The sequence below is a fragment of the Lacerta agilis genome, chromosome 16, assembly GCF_009819535.1.
Source record: "Lacerta agilis isolate rLacAgi1 chromosome 16, rLacAgi1.pri, whole genome shotgun sequence".
NCBI lineage: Eukaryota > Metazoa > Chordata > Lepidosauria > Squamata > Lacertidae > Lacerta > Lacerta agilis.
Genome location: NC_046327.1, coordinates 24,885,829 through 24,906,603, shown reverse-complemented (window position 1 = coordinate 24,906,603; position 20,775 = coordinate 24,885,829). Strand labels below are relative to the sequence as shown.

Sequence of the window (20,775 nt, the reverse complement as noted above, 5' to 3'; positions counted from 1 at the left end):
CTGGGCTGGCGAGAGACTTGGCTGTCCTGCTTGGCTCCCTTGCAGATGTGGAGATGCCTCCGTTCTAACCTACGGCCCTCATGGTGACAGCAAACACAGACAGCTCTGCCTGCTGCTCACCAGGCCCTTTCGCTCTTTCCCTGCTGGTGATTTTGCAGCCCCTCCTAAAACGCTGGACACAGAGGCAGCTGTGTGGGAGACAAACGGTGACACTTCAACTAAAGCCGACCCTAGTTTATGGGAATAGCTTATTTCACACTGGGTCAATTTGCTTTCCCCCTAGTCAAAGACTGGGGATGCCTATGGAAACTGGGCAGAATTTAAACTCTCTAAGTTGGGTAGGGAGAATCTCGACAGAAATCAATTCCCTTCAGAAATCGCTGCTGTCCTTCTGAGGAGTCCGAGGGAAGCTGAACCCTTGTACTGTCAGTTGCAAGAAGACACTCGCAAGAGACCAGGCAAATATTATCTGCCTTTTAAAGATAGCGCATGCTCCCTTCTCCCTCACCCACCACACGCCACCCCAGCACATGACACGGGTGACAAAACTTCTTGTTTCTTTTCTTGTGGATTTGAATGATTGTGCCTTCACAACGACGTCACAAAATGTGTGAGAGGCAAGAGAGCCTCTTCATCCCTGATACAATAGTTGCGAGCGAGGCTCATTTTAAAATGAGGAGGTTATACTTTGGGCCCCATCTGCACTATCTGCGGGGCTGCCTTTGAAAACTGTCCCAGAAACTCCAGCCGGTGCAGAACGCTGCAGCGAGGTTCCTCATGGGGACCTTGCCATGGGAGCATATTCATCCAGTGATTTGCCAGCTGCACTGGCTCCCGGTGGAGTACCGGGTCAGGTTCAAGGTGCTGGTTCTGACCTTTAAAGCCCTATGTGGCTTAGGACCCTCGTACTTATGGGACCGCCTCTCCTGGTATACCCCACAGAGGACCTTAAGGTCCACAAATAACAATAGCTTAAGGGTCCTGGTCCCAAAAGAAGCCAGATTATCCTCTACAAGGGCCAGGGCTTTTCCAGTGTTGGCTCCGACCTGGTGGAATACTTTGTCCAACAAGACTAGGGCCCTGCGGGACATCCAACTCCCAAGAGACTGCGATCTACTCCCAGAATTAAAAGCTGACAGTGATCTACCCATTTTTGGGGGGGCCAAAGTTGTTGAGCAAGTCAAATTGAAAGTCGCTCACCAAAAGATCACAGTGATAACTCCGTCAGCCGTTTTTGCGACTGTGCGCGAGTGAAGGGGGAGGGGTCAGATGTTCTTTTCCCCCATGGAGGAAATAGAGTCCACGATCGACTGCTAGCTGCCGGGGATCGATGAGTTGATCATGGTCGACTGGTTGGACATCCCTGATATAAGCCATTGGATCCCGGAACATCCAGTTTTTCATTCCAGCACTCTAGCGCAAGACATCTGGCTCCCGCGAGAGCTCTGGACCGAAAAACGAGTGTCAGCAGGATGTTGGAGGGTATGCTATTACGGGGACAACCTGTTTCAGAATGCTCTCCCCAAGGAGGCTCGCCTGGCACCTTCATTATACATCTTTAAGCGCCCGGCGAAAACGTTCCTCTTCAACCAACCTTTGGCTGATGTCCTTTTAAATGCGTTTGTGGGAAGGAGGGCTATGGGTTTGTTCTGTTCTTGTTTTTATTTTGTATTTTGTGTTTTGTATCTTGTGAGTTTATGCTGAGATCTTCATATCAAGGGCAGTATACAAATTTAATAAATAATAATAAAGAAATACCAGTGTACACCAGCGGACAAGAGCCTTCCTTTCAGCAATGCGTAGTTGGCCTGTGTATAGGGAAAAGGAAAGACCTCTCTGTGTGTAAGGCAATGACACTTGTTCTAGGGCGGGGGGCTGTTGTTGTAGTCTATGTGTTGTCAGACTCCAGTTCCCATTCCCTCTGACCATTGACCATACTGGCCCGGGGCTGATGGGAGCCCAACAAGATCTGGGAAGGGCCACAAGGTTAGCTAGCCCTGCTGCTATTCTCACCAGCGAAATGTTGGGAGGCTGTATCTTCCTACGGTTTTTGTAGCAGGTGGTGTTCTTATTATTTCCAGATATCATAAACGCCTAGTCCCAGGAACATGTTTGGATCTGCAGCTCCCGACACACCCCGAAACACGCCCCAGGAGTCTGGTTTTACCTGCTGCCAGCTCATGCAAGGAGATGAAGTAATTTGGGCACTCCTGCTGTTTTCCCTAAGGAGTTTAGAGTAGAAAATGCAGCTCGCCAACACAACATGGGACTCCGCTGGTCAGCAACTGGACTGGCTCAGGGGCTGAGAGAAAGTAGGAGGTAGGTAGATCTGAATTTTGACTTCACAGGGAAGGAGGCAGAAGGTCTCAGAGGGCCCCATAGCAAATATCGCAGCCTTAGCAGAGCTCCCAGACCTTGGCTGGTTCTCGGTTTTGCAGGACTCTGAGGAAACCTCCTTTATTGTGAAGGGGAGGGGTGTCGTTCCCGCTAATTATGGGACATCGCGAATTAACTGGCAGCCATGTTTTCATCCCTCAAAGCCAGGTCTTCGCTTCTGGCTGACATGACGCTGTGTGTGTGTGTGTGTGTGTGTGTGTGTGTGTGTGTGTGTTTTTAGAAACATTTTGTTCTACCGGTAGAAGACTTGTGGTGGGAGTCCTGCCGCTGTGGTTTCTTCAGCAAGTGCTGCAATGAAGCGGCTGCCTAAGTAGGTCACATCCACAGGGTACGTTAAAAGCTTTAAGGGGCACAGCATTCTCCCAAAGAATCCTAGGAGCTGTAGTTTGTTAAGGGCGCCCTCAAAAACTCTCAGCACCCTTAGCAAACAACAGCTCCCACAAATCTCTGAGGGAAGCCATGGCTCTTAAAGAGGTATAACGGGACACCATAAGTACAAAACTTGCCCCAGCAACCAATCCACAAAGTGCCCTAAGGGAACCCACTGTTCTCTAGCATTTCTTCTCTAGCATCTCTTCTCCAACAAAGCTTAGCCAATCTTTCAGGGAAATTGTAAGAGAGATAGTAAGGGTTTTTTAAAATCATGAGGGATGTGGAGATATTTTCCCCCCCTTCCTCTCTCGTAATACTTTTGTTGTTGTTCAGTCGTTCAGTCGTGTCCGACTCTTCGTGACCCCATGGACCAGAGCACGCCAGGCACGCCTATCCTTCACTGCCTCTCGCAGTTTGGCCAAACTCATGTTAGTAGCTTCGAGAACACTGTCCAACCATCTCATCCTCTGTCGTCCCCTTCTCCTTATGCCCTCCATCTTTCCCAACATCAGGGTCTTTTCTAGGGAGTCTTCTCTTCTCATGAGGTGGCCAAAGTACTGGAGCCTCAACTTCAGGATCTGTCCTTCTAGTGAGTACTCAGGGCTGGTTTCTTTGAGAATGGATAGGTCTGATCTTCTTGCAGTCCATGGGACTCTCAAGAGTCTCCTGCAGCACCATAATTCAAAAGCATCAATTCTACGGCGATCAGCCTTCTTTATGGTCCAGCTCTCACCTCCGTACATTGCTACTGGGAAAACCATAGCTTTAACTATACGGACCTTTGTCGGCAAGGTGATAATGGTGTAAAAATGTGTTGGCAGTAGCCTCAGCCCAGGCCAGAGAAAAAAGAAAGAATTTATTCACACAGATCACTATTTTATTATTAGCTTATTGAATTCACTGCCACAAGATGTGATGCTGGCTGCTAGCCAGACTTCCACTCGCAACACCGCTTTCCCACCAGGGAAACCCGATCTTTAGTGCTCAATTGGAGCAAATGTCCCTCAGGTTTCCTCTGGGTTGATGTTTGCCCCTATTTAAAGCTAAAGAGTGGTTTTCCCTAGGAAAGGAGTGAAGAAAAGCGCTCAGACCCATTCTTTCTAGGCATGGGACACATGGAAGTGTGGGTGTGCTCTTAGTCGCTGCTTTCTTCCAGTGTTTTCAAACTTGGGTCTCCAGATGATGTTGGACCACATCCCTAGCTAGCAGTACCAGTGGTCAGGGATGATGGGAGTTGTAGCCCAACAACATGTGGGGACCCAAGTTTGAGAAACACGGCTTGAGAAATTGTGGCACATATTAATGCAGAGCAGGTCTGACAAGGACCAGTAGAAAAGATAACTAAATGGAAATGATGGGAACAGAAGTAGTGTACCTCCAAACACTAAGAGCTGGGGACAAAAAGTGGAGAACATGTATAACCTTAATTCCCTGCTCTTGGGCTTCCCAGAGACATATGAATGAGGCCATTAATGAAAGGCATAACAACACACCCTCCAACATATCTCTGAAAATAGGGACATCCTATTCCAAAATAATAATAATTTTTATTTATACCCTGCCCATCTGACTGGGTTGCCCCAACCACTCTGGGCAGCTTCTAGCATGTATAAAAACATAATAAAAGATTAAACTTTTTTTAAAAAAGCAAAACAAAACAAAAACTTCCCTGTACAAGGCTGCCTTCAGGTATCTTCTAAAGGTTGTGTAGTTACTTATCTCCTTCGCTTGGGGGTCGTATAACTCCATACCCGCCAACATTTCTCAGATGAAGATAGGGACATCCGGGGGGGGGGGTTAAAGCTGGAACTAGTGCTTTTTTTTTCTTCTTTAAAAAAATGTTTAGGGGTACTCTCATTTTGACTCAAGAAAATCACCATTTGATAGTTCAAACTAGTGCTTTAAACCCGTTAAATTAACGGGCGCTAGAACATTCCTTCCGGCGTCTCTTCCGTCGCTCCCTCTCCTCCGCCGTTTCGCTTCTGCCCGTGCTCCCTCGGCTACCTTCCGGTCTTCCGCCCGGCCGCGATCGCTCCCGCCATGGGTCCCCCCGGCTCCCTCACCGCGCGGCCTTTCCGTTCCGCCCGCCGGCTCCCTCTCTGCCTCGCCCGCCATGCTTTGTGGCTGGGCCGCCCCCAGGAAAGAGCTGCCTGGGGGTTTCTGCTCGATCCCTCGGAGATCCCGGGGCCCCTGCGCTCCCTTGCTCCCACCTGGTAGGCGCCGTATTTGCTCTCGGGGTCGTTGAGTGGCACGCGGCGTGAAGTCTCTGCGTTCCAAGTCCCAACCGTTGTCCGTGGGGCACATGCGCAGTAGCGCAATCCCACGGACACAGGGACTGGACGCAGAGACACTTGCACTTTATTAGTGTAGATTGGGAAAAGTAAATACAGTAAATGGACAAAAGTACAAAGATTCACAAAATGTTTAGGGGTAGGCGTATCCCTGCGTCCCCCCCAGAGAAAAAGCACCGGCCAGAACTCATCGGAACTCAGTTCTGGCACCTCTCAGGTGGGTGGCATTGCCATCATAGGAGAACAAGGAGGGTGTTCATGGTGAGTTCTGGCACCTCTTTTTCTAGAAAAATAGCACTGGGGCGTCCTAAGGAAAAGTGGGACATTCTGGGATCAAATCAGAAATCAGCACGGCTTCTGCAAATCTGGGACCGACCCTGCAAAATAGGGACACTCGGAGGGTATGGAATAATGCATGACTATAGGACACCTTGGTCTGATTCAACAGGGACATTCCTAAGGGTGGAATTATTATTACTGTTCCTACTACTACTGTTGCTACACTTTCCTTATATCGCCTGTGCCGCCAACACCCCTGTGTCCGACTGTTCCTGCTTCCTTGTGAACTTCCATGGCAGCTTTTCCGGCTGTTGTAGCCGTGCACCTGCCAGCTTCTCCCCTTCCACTCTTCTTGAAAAGGGCCTGAAATTTGGAAGAACAAAGATCCCAGCAACAAGGGATCGGGAGAAAAGGGGCTTGGCTCCGAAAGCAAAGGCACTAAAACGAAATTGGATGAGATCACTGGCTGGGAGGCCTTTGTTATCCCCTCAGGATTTATTGGTGGCAGGGACACATATATATCCCCTGGGATGTCACCCTGTGAATGAGGAGCCAGTGTCAGCAGAAAAAGAAACATACAGAGACTGAGAAAGACAAACAAGGGCAGAGAAGGAAGGTTCTACAGGCCGAGGCTGCGGAGAGGAAGACAAAGGGGAACGAGGAGCTCCCACCCCATGCCCGATAAATCTCGGTTATGGGAAGTTCTAACTGTGACCCCCCCTCAGGGGAGCTTTCCCTGCTGTGAAGACTCTGAGCAATGGTTGGATTAAGTAGTTGTAGACCCTGGATGTACACATGTCCTTATGTAGAGCTCCTCTTTAAACAGCCGTTGCGTGTTGCTCCGGTTGCAAAGCAAATAATAATAATAATAATAATAATAATAATAATAATAATAATAATTTATTTATACCCCGCCCATCTGGCTGGGTTTCCCTAGCCACTCTGGGCAGCTCCCAACAGAATATTAAAAAAACGATAAAACATTAAAACATTAAAAACTTCCCTAAACAGGGAAGGGCTGCCTTCAGATGTCTTCTAAAAGTCAGATAGTTATTTATTTCCTTGACATCTAAAGGGAGGGTGTTCCACAGGGCGGGCGCCACCACCGAGAATGTCCTTTGCCTGGTTCCCTGTAACCTCACTTCTCGCAGTGAGGGAATCGCCAGAAGGCCCTCGGAGCTGGACCTCAACAAACATTTCTCTTCTCCCTCACCACCACCCCATGTTAGAGGCACAAAGACACAGATTGCCAACCCTGGTTTTTAAAATACTGTAATAGTAACAGATCGCTTATACTACACTGGAACACTAAGGTGCAAGAAGAAATTATAGGATCGTAGAGTCGGAAGGAATCCCGAGGGTAACCAATCCGTTGCAATGCAGGAATCCTGCACACAGCCAACCCTGGGTGGACTCGAACCACCAACCTTCTGGGTTAAGAGCCGGATGCACTGGCCCATTTCTCCACAAGAGACAATTTCTGTTAGAAGACATATAGAAATGATGGAAATCTTTGTACTCTTTAATTACAGACTAAGCCCTTTATTGTGTCGTTTAAAATAATATAGAAATATTTATATAGATGTTTTTACACACACACACACACACACACACACACACACACACACATTTCAGGTGATATTTAACCAACTTTTACTCAGAGCAGAAAAACTGAAGTTAATGTCCTGTCTGTTGATTTCAGTGGGTCTTCTCAGAGCAAAGCTTAGTTGACTGTCACTCATTAACTAATGTTGTGGAAGTCTTTGCAAGGACTTCTGCTAGTGTAATAATCTCGTGGAACATTACAGGCTGGTCCAACGAATTTGGGGACCAGTCTTTCTGCGAGTATATAAAGGGTTATGACATGACCACTCTGCAAGGAACTTGGCTAACTGACAGCATCTCCCTTGATGACTATCATGTGTTTGAAACAAAGGCCTCTAAACTGACCAGGAGGGAGCCTTGCTACAATGGTCTCTTCATCCCTCTCTTCCCAGATCATGGTCTTTGAGGACCCTGAGCATCTAAGCCCTGGGAAGCATTTTGAATTTTGGGACTAAATCTATTATTTTTGTCTCAGTTTATATTCCGCCCTATGAAGTTAAAGCACAGATTGAGAGCTCCTGGCACAAATTACAAAACTGCCTATCCTCTCCATTAATCAAATGCCCTACTGCTCCTGTGTGATATGTATTAAGTAGTGGGTGGACATAGCAGACGACACAGAGATTTCTCCAAGCAGCTCTTTATTCTTAAACTGGAACTGAACTGAACTCAAACAGCTCAGCTGGCCTGCTTTTATAGGCAGACAACATTGTAACAACAATAGCCCAGGGTTTCCCACCTAAATTAACTGACGTGGACCTGAGTGAAAACTATATACACAACACCCCTGGGTGGCCTAGGGTGAGAACTTCAATACATAACAATATGAACGCAAGAATGGTGTGGACAATGCCCAACTGGAAGCTCAGTTCCCAGTATTATCGGAGGTTAAGGCATATTATTACTCCCCTCCTTGGTTGTTTTCCATCCAAATCATCCAAAGATCGAAAAACAAATTTCACTAGTGTAATGGGGAGCTTCTCACCCTCTTCTCCCTCCTGTGTACCCCAAATTGGCTCTGGGGGAGTTTGGAGAACCCCCAGAACAGCAGGGGGAGGCAGATGATTCCACCAGGCAAGCAGAAATACTGCTTAGCGCTTTGCTGAATTCCTCCCATATTAAGCTATTTGGATATAAGTATTATTCTATTGTTGTTCAGTCGTTCAGTCGTGTCCGACTCTTCGTGACCCCATGGACCAGAGCACGCCAGGCACCCCTATCCTCCACTGCCTCCCACAGTTTGGCCAAACTCATGCTAGTCGCTTCGAGAACACTGTCCAACCATCTCATCCTCTGTCGTCCCCTTCTCCTTGTGCCCTCCATCTTTCCCAACATCAGGGTCTTTTCCAGGAAGTCTTCTCTTCTCACGAGGTGGCCAAAGTACTGGAGCCTCAACTTCAGGATCTGCCCTTCCAGTGAGCACTGTATTATTCTATACAGTGCTTTAAAAAAAAAGTTTAGGGGTACTCTCATTTTGACTCAAGAAAACCACCATTTTATAGTTCAAATCGGGGGAAATAAATACAGTGAATGGGCAAAAGTACAAAGATTCACAAAATGTTTAGGGGTATGCATACCCCTGCATTCCTCCCAGAAAAAACCACTGATTCTATACATCAATTGTATATAGAATACTGCCTTACTATTACTTTCCTTGAAAACTTAATGATGGTGATGATAATACTGTAATAATCACGCATGCACACAACACTCAGAGCATGTGCAGTTTCTCACTTGAAAGGCACTTAAATCTTCGCAACATCTAGCCTACAGAAATGAAATGGGGTTTGTTTCGGCCGCCCCAATGCTTAGCACATTTACTTAGGAATAAGCACCAGTTTTGTTGCAGAAATGGATAACATATATTTAAAGCAAAAAGTAATAAAGCCCAGACGGCAACCCCGTGATGATAAAATCGTTTTAAAAATGAGAAGGAAAGAAGGATGTTGTGGTGTTCAGCACCAACATTTTGTTTCATTCTGATCTGATGCAATTATATAACTTCAAATCTGCTCGGCTAGTTTTGTTTGGGTACGGACTGTTCCTCATTAATTCTGCCCCCTCTCCAGTGCACTGCCTCTCTGCAAAATGTCTGCCCATGGGGCAGCGTGAAAAGCATCTCTCCACGTGTCCTTGCTGTTTGAACTTGGTGCATGGATTGTATGGCCAATAAGGCAATCTTGGCAAGGCCAGACCGTCAGTAGAGAGGTAGAGGTGACTTCAGTTTATTTATATCCCCTCTTCCAAACAGTGCAAGGCAGCATATGTGGTCACATAACACTGTTTTATCCTCACAACAGCCCAGGGGAGGTTAGCCTCAGAGACTGTAGCCAGCCTGAGGTCACCCGGTAATCTGGGGTGGGAAACCAGAAGCCTCATCAGCCCTGGTCATTTGCCATGCTGGCTGCAGAGTCCAACAGAATCCGAAGGGCCACAAGTTCCCCCCCCTGCATTTAGTTTTGTTGGTAGTTATGAAGTATATAGAGGTATTTTCATAGACTCATAGATCTGGAAGGGACCACAAGGGTCATCTAGTCCAACCCCCTGCAATGCAGGGATCTTTTTGCCCAACGTGGGTCTCAAACCCACAACTAAATGTCTTGTGCTCTATGGAATGCTCTAAGCTTAACCACTGCGCCATTTGGGGCCTCTATCATTCTCGAGAGACAATGGAAAGCGCCTTCGGGGTCGAAGTCAAACAGCTGTGTTAACAGCACCGAAGTGACCTCCCCGGCGTGCAAACCTGGACAGCATGCATAAAGATCCTGAGCTGCCCAGACGTCAAGACCCCCCCTCTCGGCCCCCGCTGATGGGGTCCAAAGGAAAGCAGAGAAATGCATTTGACACCAGCTTTGCTGCTGGAGTTGCCGGAAGGAGGCACAGAAGGCGCCATCCAACCACCTGAGGAGCTCCACTCTGGATTTCTTCTCCCAAAACTTTCCACAAGTTTTAGGATCAGAGTTTTCCTTCTTCTAGATGGGCTACCTTCCGAGGTTAATGAGACCCATCTGCCCCTATCACTACCACACTTTTTCTGCCTCAGGCCTCAAAATGTCTTGGGAAATCAGGGCCGGCGCGTCCATTAAGGCGAACTAGGCAATTGCCTAGGGTGCCAAAATGGAGGGGGCGCTGGCCAGGCTTGGGCGGGGGGGGCGGGACGAGCTAGCAGCAGCTTCTCCGCTACAGCGGAGAAACTGCTGCTTGCCTCTCCACCACCCCCACCTCCCGCTAAAGCAGGCTTTGGCGGGGGGCGGGGGCAAGACGGGCAAGCAGCAGCTTCTCCGCTACAGCGGAGAAACTGCTGCTTGCCTCTCCACCACCCCCACCTCCCGCTAAAGCAGGCTTTGGCGGGGGGGCGGGGGGCGCCAGAAGGTGGTCTGCCTAGGGTGCAAGAAACCCTAGCACCGGTCCTGCTTGGGATTCTCTGGCTCTCACTACGAAGGACAGAAAGCAATCTCTGGGTGTTTTAGACCCAGGACAACCGCGATTTTAACATAAAAATCAGCACCTTTTCTAGCCGGAAAAGGCAACGCAAATGCTGGAGGATTGGTGCGATGTGCTTTGTGTGACACACCCATCCAACAAACGCTCAACTTCCTTTCAGCCCTGCGAGCCTGAGCTCCGATGTGACTGGCTAATGATTAATTTCCTTGCCTTGCTCTGCACTTTCCACACAGGGTAGGGTAGACGTCTGAGGAAGTGCAAAAGAAGAAAAGTAAAAAGCTAGCAAAAAGTACCACTAGCCCACTTCCTTATTTGTCGCGTTCCTCTCACCACAAAACTACTGCAGTGGGCAGAGGATGATATGTTTTCTTCATGCTCGCTCTTGCCTGTCTGAGGAGCCTGTCACGGCTTATCAGCTGTTGAAACCAAAGTTCATATGTTGTTATCAATGGCAAGTTGTGTCACAGACACATGATGGCCGGGAAATGGGATTGAAGCAAGAACAAGAGCAATTTCCGTAAAAGAAGGAATGGAAGCAGCCAGATGTGGTGAGAGAAAGTCCGGACGGTGAAGTCCATGAAGCTAGATTTCCCCACTAACCTGAGGTCCTCGCTCGCTTCTGATCTGCCTTTGAGTTCTGCTGGTGAGCTAAAATTCCTTCAGTTTGCTGTGGACATTCAGCCGAGGATGTCAGAAACATCAAGCCTGTAATTCCTCCAGATACAGAGAGGTAAAAGACACCGAAAGAGTGGAGAAGGGAGATGAGGTTAAATGCTGGTGATTGTGATGGTAGCCATAAAAATGCTTTGTTATCTGTCGGTTAGCCGGCTGACCGGAAAACCTCCTCAGCCTGGCCTGCTTCCCCCCCCCCCCCAAAGAAAAACTCCTCAGAAAAAAATACAGGGTGGGTCATAGGAATAGGCTGACATTAGCCCTATGGCAAAGTTCAATGCCACAATCTGAAAATCTCCCCCTGCTAATTTCTGCACAGGTTTGAGGCATGAGCTATGCTTACTCAGAGGTGTATGCTCTGAACATACTCAGAAGCATTGAAAAGAGATTAAACTGAGATATGGTTATGACGGCCTGAAATGGTGTCCTCAGACAGTGTTCCTACATTTACTTTTGGCAGGTCTTCTTCTGTGCTTCTAAAAGAAGAATGATAAGCAGAAATTCAGCAGGTACAGCTTCTTCATCGCTGCATTTCCATTCTAGGAAACTCGCATCTGCTGAATTTCTGCCTGTCATGCAACTATTAAAGGCACAAGAAATCAGACAGAACAAAATATAGCAACGCTTCCCTATTCCTTCCTTGGCAATTTAGACAGCCAGATTTTTTTTTCTTTTACTTATTTGCTGAGTTATTTTTATTCTGCTTTTAAAAGCAAACCCCTACAATATAAGAGTTAGGATTAAGAACATCTCAACAAGGTAAATACAATTAAGAATCCACAAAATTAGCATCATGTTAAAGCAGAGAGAACCAGCGCCAGGATTTTTTAAAATGACAGAATAAAAGGTTTTACACTTTGTATTTATTTATTAAGACTACTTTATTAGAGAAAGAACTTTTGCAGAATGGGACTTAGTTGTGAGTAAGCATTGCTGAAGGATCTTGGCCATGTGAATAATAATGCTATAATAATTTATAATACTATATCAAATTCCACTTGTATATAAATGAGCTGGATCGTTTTTAGTATGAAGAAAAACTTGCTAAGGAGAGGTGTGTTGCTATGATGCCTTTGAAAAGCCATTGGAGGGGATGGTATGTGTGACTTTCATTTCCTGATCTAAATGGAATTTTACCAATTTTACCAAAAACTGGAAATGAAAGTGGTCAGGTTGTTTTCGGCTTCAGTTCGGTACCCTATCTGGCAAAGTCCCTGGGCACCTTCTGTAGAAACACAAGGTAAAACTGAAAAGAATTTGCTGTGACACTTTGGGCAGGCCTATCTACAGGACCATTTCAAAATGGTTTCAAAGCCCGTGTTCCTCCACTGAAATTGGCTGCCTCCTGTGGCTGCTTTTCATTTTTTGAAAAAAAAAAATGTTGGGAGACTGTTCACATGTCCCAAATATAGCATCTGATTTTGCCCTAAGAAAAAAGGCTAAGAACAGGGATGGGATCTCCAGATTGCGATGGACTCCAATTCTTATCCAGTCTGGTCATTCGTCAGATAGCATGGGAGTCGTAGTCCAATGACACCTTGCGGCACAAGTCTAACCACTGTCGTAGGAAGCTGCCTTATACTGACATATGGTCCACCTACCTCAGTATTGTTGATATGGACATGCAATGGTTCTTCAGGGTCAGGTAAGGGTCCTACCTGGAGATGCTGGGGATTAAAGGACCTTCTGTATGCAAAACAGATGCTCTTCCACCAAGCCCTTCCTGTAAAGGTGCAAGTCCCAGTTGCCTGGACATTGGCACTTTGACTAATTAATTTCATACTGGATGTATCCACCAGGACTACCATGGGTCTGGAACCCTAAGCACCCCTAATTCCAGCTCCCAGCATTCCCTCGTAAGAGGGGATAGTTATTATAATTAGTGTTGAGGCTATGCTCACCGGAAAACAAAAGCAACATAACCAGGCTGATTTTGGGGGTATTCTCTCTCGCCTCCCCTAAGGGCTCATCCACATTTACCTTCTGCCTTCTGCTTTCTACTTACAGGTCCTCCCTTTTCCAAGCATATCATCATCATCATCATCATCACCACCACCACTTTCCCCAGGAAAACCTGCTCTTCAATGCTGAATCGGAACAAATGGCAATTTGTGTTTTCTGTAGATTGCCAGGAGCTTTAAAGAGCGGGTTTTTGTGGGGAGAGTGGCAGTGCAAAAATAAAAAAATAAAAATAATGCAAATCCCTAAACTACACATACATATCACACACTTGGACACAGACCAGAAAAACATGTATCTGTGCCTATAAATTGCAGTGGAAAATTGGTGTGGACGAGCCCTAAGATCTAGTGCTGCTTCTGTTATGCTTTGAAAGATTCTCTCTGTTTTTGCACACATAAATTAATGTCTGAAGTGTGTTGGTGGGCAGAAAACCACAGAAACTACTCTCCTAACTGGAAGGGGGACTTTCTAGTCACAGAAGTAGCCGCTGCCATTTTTGATGTGCCCCCGTTACAGTTGTGAGCAATTAATTACAGGCATTTACTTGTAAAGTTTAAGAAAGATGTCAGCTAGTTTTATTTGGGGACCAAAGGGTAAAAGCACAAGTAGAACAGGAAGAGTGACAAGCACTTAGAGCAGGACGACTGCTCTCTGCTACCTTTCTATGTTGTTTGTTGTTGATATCCGTCTGTCTCGGGAGACAATTGAGGAGTGCACCTTTGGGGGGGGGGTGAAGTCTAACCATTGTTAGAGTTACAGCACCTGCTGTGCCTGTAGAGACCGATACAGGAGAGACGTGTTTTGTTGCAACTGGGGCAGATGAAGGTGTCCAGTTGTGCTGTTGCAGATGTACCATGGCATTTCTTCTCTCTGCGCTCTTCCCAGCAGTCATTCCTCCTCTGGTCACTGCTGTGGATACACAATCTGACTGTCTGTCTCCAGGCATTGCGGTCATCTGCAAGGGATTCCTACTGGGTGGGGTTGACGTTGCCAGTCTTCATGTCACATTTGCAGACATCTTTATAATGCAGTGTTGGTCTGCCAACAGGCCTGGTGCCTGAAGCCAGCTCCCCGTAGAGCATGGGTCAGCAAACTAAGGTTCACTGGCTGGATCAGGCCCAATTGCCTTCTGGATCCGGCCCGTGGATGGTCCAGGAATCGCTGCGTGGATCGCCAGTACACGCATTTTTCCCTCTCCCTCCCTCACACAGCAGCGGCACATCCTCCCTCCCTCCTCCTGGCTTCTCCCCGCCCTGCCTAGAGGAGGAAGGGGGCTGGGCTTTGTTGGTGCCAGCAGCAGCAGCGCTTGAGCAGCCGCCATTTTAAGCGGCCTCTCTCCAGAGCCTTTTCACGCGCAACTCATCATCCCTCTGCCACCACCACCAGCCCCTGCCGCTCACAAGGCACACAGGTAAGCAGCCACCGGGGCTCGTGGTGCTCTTGCATCATATCCAGTGGACCGGCCCCCTGCTGAAAACAGATCGTACTCTCTAGGAAGGCCCAACAGACAGGAAGTTTATAGAGCCATTCCACACTCCACAGTAGTCAGTTAACATTTGCACAGAATCTTTCATGCAGCACAATCCTATACATACTCAGAGAAATTGGTTTCACTGAGTTCAATGCGGCTTGCTCCTAGTTAGATAGGCATAGGATTGCGATCTGCCCTCTCCATCACCTATGCATTTTTTTCAGATAATCCGAAAGGGCTCTCCACTCTTCCACAAACATTTAGTCTTTTGGGTCTCCTATTTTAAAACTATTGAACTATATGGAGGTGGTGAAATTGATGGCAAAAAATAATAACTTTAAGCATATTGGATTACCTGCATTAGGTTATGGCTGTTCTTTATTGCTTCATCCTCTGCCACCCTGCACACTCTTTGCATTTCTCAAAATTTTTGGTTACACGCCTAGAATGTAAGTTCCTTACAGTGACAAGTAGTAGAGGAAATGAGGCGACTCCTGTTCCATTAATAGTTGCAAATAAGAGGGGATTCCTTCAGCTGGCCGTCCCAGGAAGCTAAAGGATCCAGATGGTTTCTGGATGACTCCTGGGAATTTTTGTCTCACCTGGGATACTGTCAAAGCCATGGTGGACCTCTGGAATGGGGAAATGACTCAGGTTCACCAAATGGGTGTGCTTGTTTCATCAGTTTCATCAGTAGCCAGGAGCGCTTTTGCACAGCTGAAGGTAGTGCATCAGCTACACTCCTTCCTGAAAGTGACACATGCTTTAGTTACATCTTATTTGTAATATGGAGAAAGTCTCTGGGAGTTAAATCCTGAGGAAATATCAGTACATGCTGCCTTGCAGGACATCTTCTGGAGAAGAAAAGGCTAAGATGTAAAGCCTACGCAAATCTGGAGTTCCTAAGGCGGTTGGACAGTGCCTTGCATGCCTCCTTCTGGCAACTCCTTCAGCCAACCTGGTGCCAAAAGTATTGCTCTGCTTTCCTTTGGACCCCATCAGCTGAGAAGAGGGTCTTGTTGTCTGGGCAGCCCAGAACTTCGAGACACACTGCCCAGTCTTGCACCCAGGGAGCTCACTAAGTGGTTTAGCTTCACCCATGGAGGTACACTCCATTTTCTCTTGAGATAGATGGATGTCAAGTCCAGGGCCGGATTTAGGTTTGATGAGGCCCTAAGCTACTGAAGGTAATGGGGCCCTTTATATGTCCAGCTGTCCTTTGTCAACAACAAATTGTCGCTGTTTTTTTGTGTTGAATATATGCTATATGGTAATTTATGGACCTAATAGGTCCATACGCAACACAAAACAAAACACTGTTGCTGTGTGTAGGTTTTATTTTATTTGTTTTTTTATCTTATATTTTGGAAATGCACATCCAGGTTTTTTTCTTGTTGTTGATGCCAACAACAATAGCAACAACAACTCCACAGGCCTAGCTTTGAATAGTATTTGGAAACTTCAGCTAGCAGCCAAACTAATGACCAGGACTGATTATAAGGGGCATGTGACTCCCCTTGTTACCCCTTTGTTACCACAGCTTCACTGGCTACCAGTCTGTTACTGGACACAATTCAGAGTTCTGGTTCTGACCTGCAAAGCCTTACACAGCTTGGGAGCAAGTGATCAGATGGACCGCATTCTCCCATATGAGCCTACCTAGGGTTGTTGTTGCTTCAATTGTTTTACTGATTTCTGTACATAACAGAACAAAACAAATGCAAGAAAGAAATCATAGCCCCCAGCCAAGGCAACTGTCCATGTTTTTCAATCGTCCATGTTTTCCATATCTGCTCTGGAAAACATCTGTTATCTCAAGGTGTCTCTCCATTGGCATTCATGTGTGGAGGGTTGTTGGCCGTTGTGTTATTTTGTGGTTGCATATGTAATAAAACTGTGCGAAGCCACATCTGAGTGGGCAGTCTAAGTGTTTATACATGCAGTCAATTGTTCCATGAATGCTAAAAGCTAAAGCTGTTGGTACTGCACCTGGTTTCTATTTTACTGCAGGCAGGGGCTTTCCAGAACTTTGCAGTTGTCTATCCTGCAGCAGTAACTATGAATAAGAGCATTTTCCTATGAAGCAACCCAAGTTCTTCTCTACTATATAAAGAAAGAAGAGCCATTTGAGGTTTCATAGGAATTTGTTGTCTTTGTCCATGGAGTTTTCTTGGCAGGGATACTGGAGTGGCTTGCCAGTTCCTGCTCCAGGTGGATCATGTTTAGTCAAAACTCTCCACTATGACCTGTCCATCTTGGGTGGCCCTGCACGGCATAGCTCATAGCTTCTCTGAGTTATTCAAGCCCCTTCGCCACGACAAGGCGAAGGTTGGGAAAGATGGAAGGCACAAGGAGAAGGGGACGACATAGGACGAGATGGTTGGACAGGGTTCTCGAAGCTACCAACATGAGTCTGACCAAACTGCGGGAGGCAGTAGAAGACAGAAGTGCTTGGCGTGCTCTGGTCCATGGGGTCACGAAGAGTCGGACACAACTAAACAACTAAACAACAACAACAGGAATTTGTTGGGTTGTCATCATGCTAGCTCTTCAAATACATCCTTCCAGAATGATCGGAAGAATTGAGGAGCTCGATTCCACATGTGGATATACTTTCCTCTCTCCCCACATCCCCTCCAGCACACGGCAGAGTTAGATGAAGCTATTTGACTTAGGTTGTGGGGTAGCATCTGTGGGAGTGCATTTGCTTTGCCTGTTTCCCAGTTTCGTAGTTCAGTAAAGCAGTGTTTTTCAACCACTGTTCCGCAGCACACTAGTGTGCCGCGAGATGTTGCCTGGTGTGCCGTGGGAAAAATTGAAAAATTCAAAAGATTTTCTTTTTTAAAAAAGTCAAATTTTTGCCCACTAGGCAGGCGCCAGACTGTGTCCTGGGTATGGGGGTGGGTGGGGTTTTTGACCCCACCCTCGGCCAGCAGGGGCGCCAATTGGCGCTCCTCAGGGGGACACCCTCCACTTTTCTGATGTCCGGGCTGTGATTGGTGTCTTTCTTCGATTACAGCCAGAATATCAGCTTTGTGTTCAGCCAAACAGACCCAGGTTGCGCACTGAATAAAGTATTTTATAATTTTTCATATTTCTGCTTACTTACTATTTCATAATAAAGTAATTATAAAATACTTTCTTTGTGTTTATTTGATTCCTATTCAAGAGAATTACTTTATATATAGTCAATATAGGCACAGAGTTATTTTTTTTAACATTTTCTAATGGTGGTGTGCCTCGTGATTTTTTTCATGAAACAAGTGTGCCTTTGCCCCAAAAAGGTTGAAAAACACTACAGTAAAGGTTCTTGCTGTTATGGCTGTGTCTTGCCTCGTGGGAACTCACCTACACTTCATTAATGGTTTACTTGCTATTTTCTCCCACTTCAGCAAAAGCTTAATTCAGACACCCAGACACAGCCAATGAATCTTACCTCTTTCTATCAAGAGAGAGCAGAATCGGAAGTCATAGTTTGAAGTGAAACTGCATGCTGTGGTTTGTGCATGCAGTGTTGACATGCTCTCTGAATTGAGCCAAGATTTATGAAAAAAAGTCAAAGTAATTCATTATCTGATAGTTCAACCCCATCCAAAGACTCTTGATGATGTTATGTGGTATTCTCGGTGATGACAACACCCCATTATCAGAACCTGGAGAAGCAAAAAGAGGACCCACCCCTACCAGGAGTTTTTCCTGATGGGTAAAGAGAGGGACGCGGGTGGCGCTGTGGGTTAAACCATAGAGCCTAGGGCTTGCTGATCAGAAGGTCGACGGTTCGAATCCCCGCAACGGGGTGAGCTCCCGTTGCTCGGTCCCAGCTCCTGCCCACCTAGCAGTTTGAAAGCACGTCAAAGTGCAAGTAGATAAATAGGTACCACTCTGGCGGGAAGGTAAATGTTTCCGTGCGCTGCTCTGGTTTGCCAGAAGCGGCTTTGTCATGCTGGCCACATGACCCGGAAGCTGTACGCCGGCTCCCTTGGCCAGTAACGCAAGATGAGTGCCGCAACCCCAGAGTCGGACACGACTGCACCTAATGGTCAGGGGTCCCTTTACCTTTACTTTAAAGAGAGGTAGGGACGGGGTTAAGTTCCCCCTCCTCTGGTAGTTAGCTACTAAATTAGCTGATAAATACCAGAGAGGAAAATCTGGAGAAACCTCATGCACTTTCTGAACATTTTAATAACAACATGCTTTATCTATCTACCTGTTGCCTTTTCCTTTCTCCTTACGTGCATTTCTCTCCCCACCCCTGTGACTGATTTCCTCACTTTTCTTGATGTGAGTATGCTACAGTTAAAAACTACATTTTTCATTCTCTTCCAGACTCATCATTCTGTATGATCATGAATGGCGCCGGCCTTCCCATCTCTGACAGTTCCTGGGGCCTGGAGGCTCAAGTAGGAATGCTGGGAAGAGAACCATCTAGCAGCAGCAACTGCTAGAAATGAAATGAAGAAATGATCGCCAGCTTGAGAATTGTGCACCCTTTCTGGTGCCCTTTCCTTTGAAGGAGATTGCCTCCAAGCACCCTGAACGGCAGGACTGAGGCCCTCAGATGCTTCACAGGCATGTCATTGGCCAATGTCACCCAGAGCGTGATTTGCAAGGACCACAGTGCCAACCACCGGCTGCACCTGATCGGCTACAGCCTGATCTTCACCGCAGGTTTGCTGCTCAATGTGGCCGCTATCTGGATTTTCTTGAACTACCTGAAACTCAAGTCAGTGGTGAGCATCTACATGCTTAACTTGGCCGCGAGCGATCTCCTGTTCACCATTTCTTTGCCCTTCCGTATTTACTACTATTCCATGGAGAAGTGGCCCTTTAGAGAATTCCTCTGCCAGGTCTCTGGCTCTGTCTTCCAAATCAACATGTACGGTAGCTGCCTCTTCCTGATGTGCATCAACTTGGACCGCTATGTGGCGATTGTCCACCCCCTTCGCTGGCGCCACCTCCGGCGCCCCAGGCTAGCTCGGATTGTCTGCCTTGTGGTCTGGGTGCTTATCCTGGTGGGCTCTATTCCCGTGGCTTATGTCCACAAATCCACTTCCTGTGTCAAAGACAAGACGACCATCACTGTTTGCTTCGAGAACTTCAGCGAGGGCCTGTGGCAGAAAGAACTCCTTCCCTTGATCATCCTCGCGGAGATCCTTGGCTTTCTTCTGCCCCTGACCTCTGTTTCCTACTGCTCGGTCCGAATTTTCCAGAAACTGTGCCAGGCTGGTGGGATGCAGAGCCTGCGCCAACGGAAGACCCTTCGCATGCTAGTGGTCAACCTGGTCATCTTCATTATCTGCTTTGTGCCCTACAACGTCGTTCTGGCAGCGTATGGGCTGATAAAAGCCCAGCTGATTAAGACCGACGTGCAAATGAAGGATTCGGTACGGCAGGCCCTGGTCATCACTGTGATATTGGCCAGTATGAACTGCACTCTGGACCCCCTGATCTATTACTTCAACACAGAGGGCTTCCGAAACACTTTAAATAAACTGAGGAGGGCGCAAGCTTGGGACTCTGAAATGGGAACACTTCAGAATCGGGTAACAGAAAGTAAGTCCTACCAGGCAACAAGTGCCAAGCGAGGATTCCCGGTCCAAACCTTAATCCTCCCCTACGAGGGCTTGCCATTTGTTCCCCCTAAGATATTTTTGAACAGCCCCATTGAAGATTCAGAAATATAAGCACAGGTGGGCTCTTCAACTGGTGACATACTGCAAAAAGTGCTTGCTAGCAATTTTGAATGATAAACAGAGGGGCGGGGGATGTGATGAAACAAAACCGTAAAGGGGGTAAAACCTCTTAGAACATGGATGTTTGGAGGCTGTTTCAGACCTGTAGGGAGTATGTTTACATGACCACGGTAACCTGTTTCTGCACCCTAGGCATTGTCTTCTTCTTTGGCGATCACTCGTAGCCAAGTAAGATTGTCTTCCATAAACATGGTTTTAACCGTGAGTCCGTAACTGACTGTGGAGGCCAATTCTGGATCCACACATCCTTCCACAGTGGGGACATAGCTTTCTGGGCAGGAGTTAGTCATTGTGTCTTCCTCTTAGCATGTTTCTCCCTTTCATCCTGAGTTTGAGCATCTTCAAAGCCCATGACACCTTTGGTAAAGGCTGTTCTCCAATTGGAATGCTCGCAGGACAGTGTTTCCCAGTTTTCGGTGTTTATACAACATTTTTTTAGGTTTGCCTTGAGAGAGTCTTTAAACCTCTTTTGTTGACCACCAGTGTTACGCTTACCATTTTAAAGTTCGGAATAGATTAGTTGCTTTGG

At 47.0% G+C, this 20,775-nt stretch overlaps 1 protein-coding gene across 2 annotated transcripts; it reads left to right on the top strand.

Moving 5' to 3' along the window:
- Nucleotides 1-2,193: 2,193 nt before the first annotated feature.
- LPAR5 (lysophosphatidic acid receptor 5) lies at nucleotides 2,194-20,441 on the top strand. 2 transcript variants are annotated; one of them, XM_033173732.1, is made up of 2 exons: nucleotides 2,194-2,319; nucleotides 18,820-20,441. In XM_033173732.1, exon 2 carries the CDS (start codon nucleotides 19,065-19,067, stop codon nucleotides 20,175-20,177), a length of 1,113 nt encoding a protein of 370 aa, XP_033029623.1. In that variant the 5' UTR covers nucleotides 2,194-2,319; nucleotides 18,820-19,064; the 3' UTR covers nucleotides 20,178-20,441. The 2 variants fall into 2 exon arrangements, with proteins under 2 accessions (XP_033029623.1, XP_033029622.1); XM_033173731.1 differs by lacking the exon at nucleotides 2,194-2,319 and adding an exon at nucleotides 10,623-11,118.
- Nucleotides 20,442-20,775: the final 334 nt, after the last annotated feature.